The sequence below is a fragment of the Gymnodraco acuticeps genome, unplaced genomic scaffold (genome assembly GCF_902827175.1).
Source record: "Gymnodraco acuticeps unplaced genomic scaffold, fGymAcu1.1, whole genome shotgun sequence".
In the NCBI taxonomy this organism is placed as follows: domain Eukaryota; kingdom Metazoa; phylum Chordata; class Actinopteri; order Perciformes; family Bathydraconidae; genus Gymnodraco; species Gymnodraco acuticeps.
Genome location: NW_022992177.1, coordinates 1,665,667 through 1,682,750, shown reverse-complemented (window position 1 = coordinate 1,682,750; position 17,084 = coordinate 1,665,667). Strand labels below are relative to the sequence as shown.

The 17,084-nt window shown below is 41.1% G+C and overlaps 1 protein-coding gene across 1 annotated transcript; it reads right to left on the bottom strand.

The window, feature by feature from the left end:
* Positions 1 to 584: 584 nt before the first annotated feature.
* LOC117538787 (protogenin B-like) lies at positions 585 to 16,728 on the bottom strand. Its single transcript, XM_034204667.1, is given in 20 exon segments — positions 585 to 2,679; positions 2,681 to 2,929; positions 3,023 to 3,127; positions 3,260 to 3,398; positions 3,497 to 3,620; positions 4,227 to 4,409; positions 4,817 to 4,987; positions 5,139 to 5,266; positions 5,465 to 5,651; positions 5,754 to 5,849; positions 7,806 to 7,991; positions 8,829 to 9,134; positions 9,403 to 9,567; positions 10,204 to 10,451; positions 10,595 to 10,754; positions 11,002 to 11,298; positions 11,393 to 11,526; positions 12,112 to 12,256; positions 15,622 to 15,921; positions 16,575 to 16,728. Coding segments are annotated over 20 exon segments (3,555 nt in total). The 5' UTR covers positions 16,642 to 16,728; the 3' UTR covers positions 585 to 2,514.
* Positions 16,729 to 17,084: the final 356 nt, after the last annotated feature.

Below are 17,084 nucleotides of genomic sequence, written 5' to 3'. Positions count from 1 at the left end.
GAGGGATGAAACCCTCTTTTAATGGTCACACAAGCAGAGCACACAGCAGACACAGTGACATTTGGCCTCTGCATTTAACCCATCCTAGTACCAGGAGAAGTGGGCAACTAGTGGGCAGCAGGAGTGAGGGGGGAAGGGGGTGTCCGGTGCCTTGCTCAAGGCAGGGCAGGAGGTGAACTGGGACCTCTCCAAGTAGCAGTCCACACTTCATATTTTAGGTCTGGTCGGGGACTTGAACCAGCAACCCTACAGCTCCCAGTCCAAGCCCCTACTGACTGAGCCACTGCCGGACTGGCTCAATTTCATGATTATGGAGTCAAACATAGCTCTCTGTGATCAATAAGCCAAACAACAGAAAATGTGTGGATTTTACTTAATTGTGAAAAAGACTTAAAATGTATGAGGAAACCTGCAAGTATTACATCTTCAATTTCATCTTAATGGTACAATAAAGTTTAAAAGGATCAATGCAACACACACACACACACACACACACACACACACACACCACACACACACACACACACACACACACACACACACACACACACACACACACAAACTCAAGGACAACACAACACAACATTTTTCAATAAGAATTTTATTATCTAGTATTTGGGATCGTCTTGAGAGTATCAAAAAGTCTGTTGCAACATCTAAACACTTAAAATAATTAGTTTTGTTGCTCACTTTGGATTAAAAGATACATTTTGGTATTCAAAAGCAGAAATACAAAACAAAAACATAACTTAAATATTAACATTTAAGTCTACACTCTAAATCTACATTTGGCACCTGAGTTAAGTCAGCTAAATTATCTGTGGCTTCAAATGAACCTTTCATAATAATGAATTACACAGACAAACTTTTAACTTGAACTTATTAATTTAGTCAAATGTCACATTTTAATTGGGAAATGTTTTTGTTTACGACATCATGCTAAAAGAAAAATCTAAATTCAAATCTTCATTTTAACCTACTTAAGTATCATTTGGGTAAGATTTCATGGTGATAAAAGGACAGCAAAACAGTTTGACATCTCAAGCTTTAAAAAAAGAAACTATGTTAAAATGCCTTTCTAGAAATCAAAACCATTGGAAATTATATCACATTTAAATGCAAATAATGTAAATGAAACCAAAGAAAATCACTAAATAACAGAGACCTCAAATTTCTTTGGTTAGGATTATTTGTATTACAAAGATATAAAAATTGATTATGTTGCTCTTCACACATTGGGTTTCCATTTTGATAGTCAGTATCCTTCATTGTCACACCTGGACAGGAGTTTTTATGGAGAGAGAAAGACAATTATTTCCCATATAGCATTATTGGTGATCGGTAACAGATGATTCTCTTAAAAAGAATAAATATCATCATCTATCACTGGCAGGACAAACTAGATCTTTGGTCATGTGTCAAATATGTCCACCTCATAGTACCAAGGATCATGTGAATGAAAAGCCATACCCATCTGAGGAAGGAGACAACTCTTTGGATAATAGCATCGGCATCACCGCTGCGTTTAGCAATGGTTTAGAAGGCAAACGGAGCACAAGCCAGGGAGACTTGCGCTAAAGCTTTTACCAGAATGAAGCATCAAGAAAATGTACACTAAGAAAAGCATTCAAACCACCATTCTAAGGGAAATTTACATCATTGGCAAGAACAATATTTTTGGCAAACGCACCCTTAATGTATAATCTTTATATTTTTGGTTGCCTTAAAATATCTTTTGTTTTATCAAAAACTCTTTGGGTACAATTTTTCCCGTCTTTGGATCTCGTCTTCTATAGTATGCAAAAGCCCTTTCGATATTAAGGCCATGTTAAAGCTTTGAGTTCAGTGCACTGGAAATGCCAAACGATACCATGTGATAAAGCTCATATAGTTTGACCATTTCTAAAGCACTTGTTATTTTCACAACATACATCATTCAAAGACAATGCAAATGAAACAAAAAATCTTTCAACTGTGAAAATAAAAGTTCAGAGAATTAAAGAAATGAGCACCTCCAAAAAATAACGCCGAACAGAGGTAGCAAGACATGGCAATGAATGTGTGTCCCCTGAGTCTGAAATAATACTGCACATAATGTGGTGAAAAAGAGGTAGTAATGTATACACAAGAACGTGGAGGTAGATAATCAGTCAAAAGGGTCCAACTTCACCCTCTGCTCCAGTGAAAAGTAATTAAATATAACGAAAATGTATCACAGTACATTTTTGACATTCTTTTTAACATTCATCATAGGTGAGCTTTGGTTTAGGACAGATAACGGCGAACACAGACAAACAGGTAAAAAGTTAAGAAGATGGAAATAAAATGTTATAATGAACATCCATACAAAATCCTGAGGTAGATCCGAAGCGAGAACACCTTTCGTCCATCGTAGCAGCTGGCTTCCTTAACCCTTGTGCCTCAGGAAATAACCAAGGGGCTCAACTCAGGAAGCAAACGAGGTAGAAGTGGCGTAGCTCCGGCTGCTGGAGAGCAGCTTTAGGCCTCCTGATGTCAGGAGCCAACGTCCTGGGCCGAGTGCAGGGCAGGAGGGGAGCCCTGCAAGGTGCAGCAGAGCTGGGTTGCATCAGAGGCGGAGTGATGGAGGGGATGGCTCAGCATCTCCTCGTTTTCCACAACAAAATACTGCTTCAGCTCAGCAACAGTTACAACATCTTCCGGCCCCAAAAGATTCAGGTCTGGAGCTTTGGCTGGTGGAAGGGTTGCTCAACTCTTCGTTGCTTTCTTCGTTGGAGTAGTGTCCCGAGTCCCCCGTCCCCTGGCTGCCCTCACTGGTGTGAGAGCTCTCCGAGTGGTAAGGTCCGAAGATGATCTCGCGGGATGAAGGGGGCAGAGGCGCTGAACCTAAATGCTCCTCATACCTCAAAACAGTTTTTCCAGCCTCGTACAAGCTGGCTCTCCTCTCAGCCTAATGAGAAGGAGAAGAGAAAAAGGAAATTAAGATAAAAGAGAGAAGTCTAAAAAGAAAGTGGATTGATCAGAATAATGTTGCATCACTCACATCACTTTCAGATGTGTTCCTCATTTCCCTCTTGAAGAGCAGCCACCTCTTGCTTTTATTCTTGCTGATTGGACCGCCACTGTTTTTGACAATATTAGACCCGACCTGGAACTAAAGAGAAATAAATCAGGTCGTTTTATGGTCGTGTGTTCTTTTGAACATCAGACACATAACTCAAATGTATATATTACATTTCTGAAACCAGAAGAACCATCATCACACTTTTTGATGTCTCACCTTGGCATCTAGAAAGTTGTGACTGATCATGGGTATAATGGCCTCAACATTCTCTGTATGCTGTTCATTGGGGTGGGAAAACCCAGCTTGTGGACCTTCAGGATCTCCAACAGCAAGGACTTTTTGACTGGAGGATTTCCTATGAATCATACAAAGATAATATTGTTAGAACATTTCAGGAGAATATAATGTTAACTGTTAAAAATGGAGTAAAAATTGACAAATGACAAAATGTACCTTGGTCTTCCCTTACTGATGAGGATTAAGGCACATATTACAATACAGGACAAGGCGATGCTCACTCCAACAATGATGCCTGTCATGGACCTCTGGTCTATGTGGTAGAGGTCATCAGAGTAGACTGGAAGATAAACAACAGTGTTTTAGATGGAATATAATTACATATGTTATAATAACTAAGAGAAATTAATTGAAAGAGGGGTGATAAACCTGAAGGAAATAAAAAAGTAAATGCCCTCAGCCTAAAAAACAATATTTAACAACCCTTCACATTCAAAGACTGATGTTTACAGTTCATGATTAACACTGTGTGAAGGCCTGACGGTATACAATTAAACTAAGCTTTCATTAGAAAAAAACTAAACTTTTCACTTTCCTATTCAATGTGAACAAAAACGAATTGCATGTGGAAAAAAAAATCGTACAACATATATATATATATAATATATGGTTACCAGGTGTTGCTGACATACACCTCCTTGTGGTTTGTTTTCTAACAGGAATTAGCTTTTATTCTCTCCATTTTCACTAATGATTATGAAACCATACTGCCATTAAAGTGTATCACCTCACCAATTTTTTTTATTAAGTTACATTAAAGCCTAAGAGAAATTCAAACCATTTAATTTCAAGACAACACTAACAACTGAGTATAGCTTTACTTTAGTAATGAATGCCACATAACTACCAGCTTAATATAAATAAGAAGCAATCTAATGATGTGTACCTGTTGTATCGGGGACGTTTTCAGAGTGCCTGGGGTTTTTTCTGCGGTGTTTGTTTCCATTCTTCAGAGCCAGCTCCACGATCTGAGAGAAAGGCCCGTCACCCACCTGGTTGGAGGCAGATATTTTCACCAGGTAGACGTTCCCCGCCTCCAGCTTCTCCAGCAGCGCCATTGTGTGGCTCCCTGTAAACAAAAGCAAAACTACAATTAAGTACAAATATAGAAAATGAATTCTAGTGCACATCATTATGCTTAAATAACAGTTACACCCCCTATGACAGGTAAAGCTGAAGCTAGAGAGTTCAGGTCCCTAACATTATCTTAGGCATGTACATTAGTCCCATTCAACTAAGAAATACATTTTGTTTCCTGGAAATGTTTGCATATTTAAAAATAGTCCTACGGCACTAAAATGCTATGAGGGTTAAAAGGGATAAAGACATTTTTAGTGGTTCATTTATTTAGCTTAAAGGATGTTTGTGAATCTCTTGAATCTGTATTGACCTATGTGATGTTCTTAATAAATATATATTTAAAACTGTAATTATATCACCAACAAAACATATTTTATGATGCTGTCCACTACTCACCCTCCCTCTGCAATATCTGCCAGTGTCCAGCCATCCAGGCCTTCTGGGAGGCGTACAGGATGGTGTAGCGTGTCACCACCACATTGGGCTCGGTGGGCTCCCTCCAGGACACCAGGGCGGTGTCATCCTCGATCAGAGTGACTCGCACTCCTTTAGGCGGCTGGCCAGGTGCTGCAAACAGAGAAATCATATTCACGGTAAATTAGACTTGCTGAGAAATGTTCTGAGCAATATGCAATTAACTGATTTGTGTCTCGAGAGTAGAAGAACTGGACAAACAGAAACATAATCATGGTGAAATGATGTTACAGTAAGTTATTACCTGCTTGTAAAGTCTGACGGTAAACAATAGAACTCCAAGGACTCGACATCTGGTCCACATGAAGACGCACAACAAACTCATAGCGAGTGTTTGTTTCCAAATTTTGAACAGTCACGTTTTGTCTCGTGCTGTGGACAGACAACATTTATATATGAGCTTTTGACATACAATTATACAGGCAGCAAATTAAAAAGAGTACAACGGCCACATCATTCACAAATATGCAGTGTTACATAACATAAATACTTAGCAACAAAGAGTATTCTGAGGCTGCATTTGTCATGCCAGATGTAAAATACTGAATTTGTTGGGGGTTCTCGGCTTACGTTTGCAGGTAGCGTATAGCAGAGGCGTTGTGGGTGCCCACAGGTGTACAACGGATGGTATAGCTGACAGCCTTTCCAGACGAGAAAGCAGGACGGCCCCAGCGCAGAGACACTGAAGACGAGTTGGTGGCTGAGACAGTCACATGATCTGGAGGTGGAGGGGCTGTCGCCAGTTGGTCTCTGGCCGCTGAATGATGGAAAAATGTCATATCTCTCAATTTGTGAAAAGTTGTAAGCTCTATTTAAATGAGAAAGATTTTTGAAACAAACAACAGAGAGATGTACTTACACACACATCCCGGGGTGCTAACTGTTTGGTCCGTCTGATAGCCATCACCAGCTTGACCGACAGCCAGAATCTTGACATGATACTTTCTCCTTGGATCTGAAACACAAAGAATACATTTTCAGTCATGGTGTAAAAGCTAAAAGTGAAGGTAGATCAAAGTGACTGCTTTAAGTGCATGAAGCAGCTTTTAAAACCTGAGTAGTCCAACAGGGCCCAGACATAATTCCAAACCCTGAGAGATTTCCATTAAAATGTCAAAAGCAAAAATAGATAGAGCAGCATTTATTAAAAAGAAAAGCAGACTCTTTCACAACTGTCTGCAGGAGGGGACACTTGCAGCTCATTAATGGCCCTTCCCCATGCCCTGACAATATGCATGGCCCCCTGAGTCACCCCAACCTCTCGTTTATCATGCATTGTAATGAGTAGGGAGCATGAGAAAGATCAACCAGGTCCTAGGCCAAGTAAATATGGTGAGATGATTAATAAGCTCTATGAAATTATCACAAAACGATATTGTCTTTTACATTTTCAAATCCTATAAAGATTTTACAACCATGAAAATGGCAGTGCTAGGTTTAAAAAACTAAAACACACACATTACAAAATTGGAGGGAAACAACAGAGGCGAGATGAGGTTCATTTTTTAAAATAAAGTAATTATGGGGAAAACAATGTTGTATCAAGAACTGGGTAAAATACATCAGGATGATCATTGTGGTCTGGGGAGGGAAGCTTTCGTTTGAAAACATCAGTAACATTTTAACTTGAGTAAAACACATTTTTTACTTGGAGCATTGCATCAGCTCCTAAATCAGGGTGTTTGAGGGACTGTTTAGGTTTGTTTTATGCCTCCAGTGTGAAAGGTCAGCCAATGGGGGTATTGACCAGTGAAGGCGGTGTGTCCAGGCCTGATGTGGGGGCTGGGCCAGGGGCTGCCTTCAGCTGCTGGGATCCGAGGCCCATGGGACTGGGGGGGGTTTGCCTCGGGTCACCAGGTCAGGCCAAGATAGAACAGAAGGAATCTGGGCTCAGGACTGCGGGGGAGGAGCTGGGCCTCTTTTGTTCCCCCATTCACGCCCTTCTTACTGGCCTTGTGTTATAGCCTTAAACTTAGATCAGCGCAGAAAGAAACATGGCTCCAAGACAGAACTTTATATATCAGGGATATAATAGAACATGGAACCAGTGACAACAACTTGTGTTATTATTAATATGGAATAAAAATGAAAGGGCTTTTACAGATCCAGCAAATTTAATCAGCTTGTTTGATTATTAATAAAGAAATAAAGTGAAGGGTTTACAGATAAAGAGAGTTTTACTGCAATCACACATTTAATTTTAATTTAAAACGGCTTATGACATGAATATACAGATTGGTATGTTACTTTTTTTTAGGTATAAACTGCATAGGATGCACACTTATAATATTAACAGGCCCTGGTTATCTGCATATAGATTGTTTGGGTTATTTACATGGACAGCGCAGATGACCGGGGGGGGGGGCAGGGTCCTGATCCAGGACTGCTGTCTCACGGCTAAAGGTCAGTGTCTCAGTCCAGTTTTGACCAATCCCAGGGGTTTTTGTTTGTGTGATTCAGTGTCCGGCTAAAGGGGGCAGTGGTCAGGGTCATACAGGGCAGGCCTGGCCTTGGATGGAATACAATGGCCAGGGGTAATTATGCAAGCCGCGGGATAGGAAACGGTGGTGGGAGGGACATCTGGATCCTGACCTCTAACCCTGGGAGCCTGCTCTCACACTATACTGCAGCAGGACTGAAGGGGGCTACTGGTTAGGCAACAGGGGTCAGCCCATATTGATCAGCACAGAGGGTGAAAATGCAAATGTAGCTTCCAACTGCCCACCGGATTAAATTGGGACCCATTTGAACCCATCGGTCACTCTCTGTTGTCTCTACGTCAATATCCCTGGTCTAGATGGCAGAAATGCACTAACATTCAAATATACAAGTGATCTGTTCTTCACCCAATCCACTTCCCATCATCTCACAACACAGAAGTTAGTTAGACAAGCTACAGTGCATTACTCACCAAGGCCACTGATGGTGTAGGTGTAGTTTTGAGCCTGCAGCTGGATGATGGGCTGCTCTGGTTGGCCTTCCTCATGGTAACACAGCCGGTAACCCTGGACAGCCACAGACTGAGGGGAGGTTTCCCAGCGTGCCATAATGGAGGTGCAGTTAAGCGGCTCAAGTTGAAGAGTAGGGGCTGAAGGCACTATGGGGCAGAAACACCAGACATGGGATCAATACACACATTTTAATTCAAAAATATTGCTAAGCACAAAGGATGAATAAACCAAAAAACAACAGGACACAGGGTATAGAAAAAAGATGGATGGTAGGTGATCTCATTATCACAATGGATGGGTGTGACAGAGTTATAATTTAAGTTGCACTGCGTATAAATGCATTAACCACACACATATCATCCCTAGTTTTCATGTTCTAGACCTTGATCTATAATAAAAAAGGTATAATTCTGTCGACTGTGCTGCTCTACATCAACTAAATATACAACCAAACTTTTGAAAGAAGAAGTTCAGCTTTGGTGGACAAACAGCCTCCCCCAACACACCAGGCCATGAAAAGAGGCTATTCTTTCCCCCCGCATAGACGCCTGAGGCCCTCTCTTTATGACCCGTGACTGAGGCTACTTTAACATCACTGACAGCGAAGGGCAAAGGTTCCTGGGTAACCAACACAAAGACTGTGGGACAATGCTACAAGAGCAAACTCTAGTCCAAAGCCGGCCACTCTGCATGAGCCCTAGTGATCCTCCTGGTATTCTAACAGCAGCAAAACAAAATGATGTTACAAAAGCAGAAGCATAGCCGGCTACAAGTTTGGTACCACGATATTCTATTACTCTCTAGCATGTACTTGTTGTTGGCTTTTTACCCTGCTAAAGATGCCTGCTTTTGACCCTAAGAATACATTCAATTACACTTGAAAACTTTGTCACAATTGACCAAAACTGCTCTATACATTAGAATGACATTTAGCTTTCACTAGCTTGCAACATGATTTCCCTTTCCACTTTCTGCAGGTTTACCTTTGCTGCTGGAGATCTTAGGTGTACGGTGGGAGGTCCACGTAGGAGGCTCACACCAGCCCACACGGGTGGCTGCAGCCATGCGGAGCAGGTAGATGGTGTCCGGCTGAAGGTCTTGCAGCAGATATTCAGTGCTGTTCTGAGGTATCTCCACAGAGATGACAGTGCTGTCCGCAGCCGTGCGATAAGAGAGTCTGTATGCAGACAACCGACCGCGGCTCAACTTGGCGGGCAGCGGCTGCCAGGTCACCTGAATATCTGTGGCACTGTGGCTGGTCAGACTCAGCTCTGGGGTACGTAAAGGCACTGCAGAAAGACATAGATATTAGAAATGTATTTTGTCCAATGCACTTCTTCAACATACAAGCATGCTGGCAGAAATCTCAAATGTCATATTTCTAATTAGCATTCACATCAATTAGCTTGAAGTAAGCAGAAAACTGTGCTAATAACAGAATGCCCATCCCCCTTATTTCAACTCAAAATGTGCTCACATCACTTGCATGCAAGTTAGCTTAACTACCAGAGTGATTTATAGCAAGGAATGCTGGGAGTCTCAATGCTTTATGCTTACCATCCTCCAGGGTATGTTGACTGACTTGGTCTGACATACGACTGGCTCCCATTGGCATATAAGCCACGATGTAAAAAGTGTAGTTTCGAGCTGGCTCAAGGTCATCGATGATATAACTGGTTGTGTCGTTGCCAATAACAATTTGGTATTCTTCGTTGTTTAGACCTGAAAGAGGTAGATCATAAAGTGTGTTAAGATAATCCAAAAAAGAGAGGGACCTCTATGACAGGATGTAAGGCCATGACCCTGTAAACAGTCAGTTTTATAAACAGTTATTTGAAAGGCTTGATGCTGGCTTTTTCCAAATGTCACTCATCTTTTCTATAAACATGGGTAATGAGAGGCACAACCATATACCAACCAACAAGGCTCTTCACACAAAGCTGATAACCTCTTAAAGTGTGTTTACTACAAAGGCAGATATGACATATAGGGTAACTTCAATGTCAATATAATGGTTAAAGTTAAATATCTCCTGATGCTACTGGTCTGCAAGACTGTGATGTTTTTAAAAAGCTACACTGTCCCTTTAAGTGCAGGCAGATTGAGCTGGGGAGTGGACAATGGGCTGGCTAAGCCTGTTGTTATTTCAGCAAAGTTGCCTTTCTGAGTCCTCCTTGACCTCTGATCTGCGCAGCAACAACAGATGGCCTTCACCAAGGAAAGTTGATCACATGTGAGAGAGTTAGATAGCGTATTGTGGTCACCTTGCATCTGTTCACACCTTTATCTCTCCCAATTCATAACAGCTCAAATAAAAAACCATGAACAGAATTAACGGGTTCTTCCTTTTGGTCTCACCTTCAGCCTTCATATAATGGATGGAGTAGGCAATGACTTTGTGTGCATTATAGAGAGGTCTCTGCCAGGCCAGTAAGATAGCAGAGCTGGAGATGGTCTCAGCGTGGATGTTTCTCGGTGCACTGGGCCTGTCCTCGGACATTACAACAATAAGGCGAGCCAAGGACAGCACAGAGCCCTGATCATTCTCTGCCATGCACTGATAGATGGCATCATCCTCTGGGATGATCTGAGTAATCACCAATTTACTGTGAAACAAGAAACACAATATTAACAATCAGTACTCACCTCAGAAAGTAAATTGAATGTGATTTAGACAGTTTATTGGTATGGTACTTGGTTATGTTTGATTTCAATAATAATAATAATAAATAATAATGCATTATTATACCTGTTGTACATCTTGATCCTCCCATTTAAGTGAACCTCTTCTCCATTCTTTAGCCAGCTGATGCGTGGCGAAGGCACTCCCTCTGCTTGGCACATAAACCGGGCAGTACCTGCTCTCGGACGGGTCTGGCTCTCCGGCCTCTCAACTAAGGATGGAGGCACTGAAACAGACGTGTAAGAGAAAAGCAATGAGCACATAGTATATTGCTTTACATTTCTTAACCCATAGCAGACTACTTGAGTTGCTTCTTGCACCATATCACTTTCTCTATAAACAATGTGGACTTATCTTCTAAAGTCAAAAATATTTTCACATCTCAAAAAGCTTTAGCTGTATTATGGAATATAGGAAGCACGTATGATATGTTGTCAGAGAACCAGTGCTATATAAGTGAGACTCCACTGCACCTTGTACTGTGATGTTGGCTGCAGCAAGAGTGTAGTTGCGGGTTCCAGGGGTGGTGGCCCTGCAGAGGTACACTCCACTGTGCTTGGAGTTGACATCAGAAATAACAAGGTTCCCGTTGCCCAGCACTTTGGCGTTGTACACGTCGATGGGTTTCCTGTCAGCGCGGCTCCAGGAGATGATGGGACAGGGGTTGCCTGTGGCCACACACTCCAGGACAACCGTCTGGTGAAGAGACACTGAGACATTCTGAGGTCCTGCAATGATTCTGGGCCTCTGACGTGGTTTAGGGCCAGCACCTTAACAAGAAAGGAAAATGTTCAAAATCAATTTCCAATATGATATGATGACTTAATGGTCAGCCCTTACATCCAGTGGATGCACTCGCTGTACCTTGGTTGACTGTCAGTGTGGCCTCTCTACTCTTCAAACGGCTACCAATGTTAGTTGCCACACATTGATACTGTCCGGCGTCTTCCAATCGTACATTGTGGATCTGAAGAACTCCGTTAGGCAAAACTGTGATTCTGGGAACATAAAACAATAACTTTAGGCACAAACTCTTTTAACAGTGAAATTCAAGCACCTTGAAGGGACAGAAACAAAAAGGTCTATACTCTCAAAGCATCTATCATGAAATCTATATTGCTACAATAAATGCAATTGTGAAAAAATAAAGTTTACAGAAATCATATAATCATATATTGAAACTTTGTCTATTTACTAGCTGTGTATGTAAAATTAAATTGCATGTTTTGTTCATGATTATTCAATGATGCAGAGTAAGGAATTAACAAAGGCCTTGAACAACCCGTGAACACAACAAAATAACTCTTTTTTTAAATGAGTGGTTGTGTAGATGAAACAGGATATCATGTGTAAAATCAAACCTTTTACAAGGGGCATATCCATATGAAGTCATATACCTAACCTTAAAACATATTAAGTATTACAATTAAGCTTTTTCCAAATGTTCAAGTCTTTGTTCGAACCCTGTTTGCAGGTAAACAACAGTTTGGTAGCTGCTTCTAAATAACAACTTCACATTGCCCACAAGACAATAAGATATTATGGGGTCTTATGATGGGGAAAGAAGGTGTGTTGATGGGTACCTTTCGGTTTTTAGAGGTAATGTGCTTTGGTTGAGCTCCCAGGTGATGGTGGCTGGAGGGCTGGAGGTGACGGCACAGGTGAGTCGTACCACTGAACCCTCAGTCACGACCATAGGCACAGGATGCAATACAAACTCTGAGATACCTGAGGGGGGGAAATAAATTATCAATCAATGTAGCAGCACATTAAAAACATATTTATTAACCTACTCTGAAAATATTCAGAATTTCTAAGTAGTGGGCTGCTGAATTAAATATGTACTAACACCGATTTGTTTGGCACTTAATTGTGTTTGTCACTTACTAAATAGAGCATATTATTTCAATATTTGGTAAAACAAACCATACATTATGCATGCAACACCCTGACTGTGATGGATGTTAAATGATTGTATGAAAGGTATTGATCTTTGTGCGACACCATGATCTTGCTTGTGTGCAGATGAGCTATCGGGTCATATACTGACCAGCTGGTCCAATCAATGGATCAATTGAAGAATGACACTGAATGATGCATTGTTATAGGTAAAAACGAATCAATTCACTTTGCATAAGGAGGAGGGCCAGAAACCTTTAATGTGGGGGAAACTTCTGTAGCCATGGAGAGTCAGGACTCAGAGAGACACGAGGAGAGCTGGAGTTTTGATGGCAAACACTGGTGGTTTATTTGGAGTTACGGCCGGAGAATTTACAAAACAGGTGATGTGTCACGAGTTGACACAGCGGTTGCCAAACCAATTCTGAAGAACTCTTCTGTAGCTCGAGGTTTTAACTAGTCGCAGTGTAATAATCAACATTCTTCATCAGTGAGACTAAACAATTATGGACCCTGAATCTAACTAGAGCTCTCGTCCATAGAAAAGAATGTGCGCCAGGGAACCTACGTCCCTGAAAGGTAAACTACCTCATGGCGGCTTGTGCTCTGTCATAGACTGGCAACAACAATGCGCCCAAGCTGCTCCTCCTTAAAAGAGATAGCAGCAATACCCAAGGCTGTAGACCTATGCCATGAGAAAGGAGATAGTGAGAAGAGAAAATGATGAACTGTGTCAAAGGTTGAATACCTAAGCAAATTATTCCCTAACATTTAATATAATAAAACATATAAAAAATACTGTTTAAATATAGAAGAACAACTATTTGTTGCAGAAGTCAACATGACACACCATGTTTATAATTTGAATCTTGAATTGAATCTTGTCGGCTTCATGTTGCACATATTACATACAGCTATGCTTCAAGATCAAGTATAACTACATTTGCTTTAAAACTACTAAAACCACTGGGATCAAGTTCATGACTCACATTCTGTCTATGTGTTTTCAAAAGATCTTTCAATAATCACCACAATAAGCAACTCAAAATCTGCATTTGTCTCCAGAAGGATATTACAAATGACCTTCATTCATTAGGGTGATAACTCTCTCCCTTCCCCCTCACTCACAGGAAGGAAGTCAATATCATGTTAAAGAAAATCAATGCCCTGTTCCCCCACTGAAACCCCACGTTTAAATCCTGAGCTTTGGGACATCTAAATTAAAGAGCAATCCTTTAATTCAAGACCTTAACTCATCAATATTACACAAATAACTAGCAACCCTGCTGATGTCAAGTGAATAAACCAGGGCCTTAAAATTATCCATGAAAGTTTGATTTTGAATGATTTCTCGGAAATGGCAGGTTTTCCTTCAGTGTTAGTACATGACAACCTCTCTATGTGTATAACAGGCCGTCTTCACTTAGGCAGGGATCAGAGATGTAGATTGTGGGTGTGGCCTGCACAGACACAGCCACTAATATGGTCACCTCTGTTGTGAAGTACAAATCAATGTCTAGGTCAAAAAGCACAAAGGTTTCTCTAAAGAGGTCAAAGTTCGCCTTTACCCCCTGTCCATTCAATTTTAGCCCAAACTGGGAGGCAGATCGAAGTCAGTCTACCATTAGTCTACAAGAGTGAACCTTGTGATTTCTATGTTGTTTATATCCTATATAAAATGCTACAGTAGTATTACATTGGAATGACAAGAGACGTAACTTCTTCTATAAAGGTAACATTCTCATGGATTTGTGATACCCTGTGAATCCAAAAGGTGCTTAAATAAGTTATGTAGTCCTAGAAACAACAAGGAAAACACCTCCTGAATGTAAGCATGTTTTGAAAAGATCATCACTATTTACTGCAATATCAGGCCTGTTCACACTGGCCTTTCTTTAACAAAAGGGGCTCTGCTTGACAGGGCAACAGAGCGGCTGATCCAGTGAAAGGGATTGGGGGCTGGGAGAAAGAACAACAGGGCGGCCGAGCCCAGGCAGGCCTGTGACATCACAAAGCCTTTCCCTGCTGACCCCCGACCCGCAGGACCTCTGGACAGAAGGGGAGCCCAGAGGAGGCCCATCCAACCCCTCCCTGCCTACAGCTGACCAAAAAACCTTTAACCCTTTCACTGACAAAGGCTGGACACCCGGCCACATTTGAGGGTTTTTATATCTTATCACACAAATAACTGGATATTTAAGTTTTCTTTTAATAGATTGACAAACGTCATGACATAATTGTCAGAGTAGAGTTGGGGTCTCCATTTGTTTTCCTACTTGTATTTCTATTATTATGATTAATAATCTCTTGCTGTGGGTTGTATTTAGGCCTTCAAAGTTTTGTCCTGTTAAGTATTGGGATATATTGGCCCAACGTTTTTATCCTCAGTGTCAAAATCAGTATATTTCAGAAGGCCATGTTGATTTCCACGACACAGCTGATGGGATATCCTTTCTAAGACCTCTGAAAAGTGTCCATGGTAGACCAGGCCCATTGAAGAGACACAGCTGTCCTGTCCACTGATATGTGGACACACAAATGACCTGAAACCCTAACCTTTTCTTCTGGGGCGGTCAGGGTGACTCCAAACAAAGGCTAAAAGCAGAACAGCCTTTCAGAGATTCCTCTGTGTGGCAGACCATTCAACAATTAAACAGAGCCACAGTCCTTATTGACAATGTAATCCCACTAAACATAAGAAGAGAAAAGGCTAAATCCTAACCTTTTGCAAATGTTTCTTACTTTAATAGGAGTAGAAGTTTTAATTGTACTAAGAACAGTAAGAAGATAGTTTACTCTGACTCATGGCTGCCAGTTAATGGAGTTTTTATGAGCTTTTAGATTGACTCTCCATCTACTTTGAACTGTCTCTTAAAATGATCCTATAACTGGACTGCCAGCTCTGAACTCAAGCATGACCAAGTCTAAACAACTTCCAATAACATGGAAAGCCAAACTTTAGAGGTTTTTCCTAAGTAAAGAATAAAAAGAGTGGGGTGGGGTGGGGTACATCTGCTTCCCATCTCCAGGTTAATAACCCATGAACTTGCCATTCTAATGCCTGCATGCTGACAACACAAAGTGGATATCACCGAAAAGTAAACTCATCCTCATCTTGATCCTAACCATGGAAAATAGGAACAAAATCCATGTTGTCTTCAGAGAATAGCTTTCACTTTGAACTCCATACTTACTTGTGATAGTCAGACGTGATCTTTGGCTTAGGATAGCTCCATATTTGTTTTGGGATAGGCACTGGTAGAATCCTTCATCTGAATCCTCCTTGGTATGTTTTATCTTTGGTATGTACAAGGAGCCGTTGGGCAGAAACTGTATGTGCTCACTTTCTGTCAGTCGAACTCCATTTCTCAGCCACTTGATAGTGACTGGAGGCAGCCCATGAGCCTGACAGTCAAAGACTGCAGAGTCCTTTGGTAATAAGGTTACATCACTGGGCTCTGTGATGAAGGATAACTCGCTGAAACAAAAAATACCTAGAGTAAAAAGAAAGGGATCATTAGTAAGGATTTGTCTGTGCAATGAGACTACGACTGCACAACAATATCTACTACTTCCATAAAGACCATAATGTAATAAAACAAACTTCATTGATATTACCTTTTTTTTTAAAGAGGGCATGCAGAATGCATTGATTTCGTAGTATGATTGACACTCTAATGATATTTGTAATTAGAGACAGCTGTATTAAGCATACATAATCATACTTTAATATAGGCCTTCGTTGATGTATAATTGGCTGGATAAAAAAAAGTATATCTGTCAGAAAAACAGTGATGTATGGTATGTTGTTTTAATATTTGCATTGCATCTATAAATATTAGAATGAAGTTTGTCAGAATCCGGACCAGGTTACTGACATTAATGACAGAGAAACACAGAACAAGAATAAAATAGATAGAAAGTATACGGTTAAAATATAACAACATGTCTTGTAATATTCTCATCGTCAACAAGGTTCAGAATACAATGCTGTCTCTGAAAAACATAGTTACAGAAGGCATATTTCATATAGGAACAATAGATAACGTTAGCCTGCATTATGTTCACCTTATGCCATCAACAGTACGCGCTCGGAACACATGATATCAGGTAAGCACTAAAAACTCAACAAAAACAAGACACTCACCTGATAAAGGAAGAAACAAAACTAAAAACAACCAGTGCTGGTGGACTTTCATCTTAAACTTCGCCATTTATCCAGGTGTATGTGTCATTTTCCCCCAGCGCGACCCGCCGCTCTCCTGCGTGCTGCTGTCCGTATATCCCCAAAATCACTTCTGATGTGCCGGCAGCGCAGCACCAGCGGCTCTACAGGGGCCCCACACCCGCCTCCTCACGCATGCGCAGACCGCACAGGCCAGCAAGTGTGTCCAAAGTGAGGTGTGGGGACCCCAGGGGCCTCCAGGAGGAACTGTCACAAAACAGGAACTGGATACATTTAATTAATAGATAATGCAATGTTTAAAGAAGATGATACTTGTACTCACCTGGAGTGGAAACAGCCTACTCAAAGAGGGTCATATGTGTTACACTATAACCACTATCATGTATGTGTCGGCTAACAGTGTGTATCTATCTTCCTAATGAAATAATAATAATGGGTGTACAGATGATGTAGGTCACATTATTTAACAAC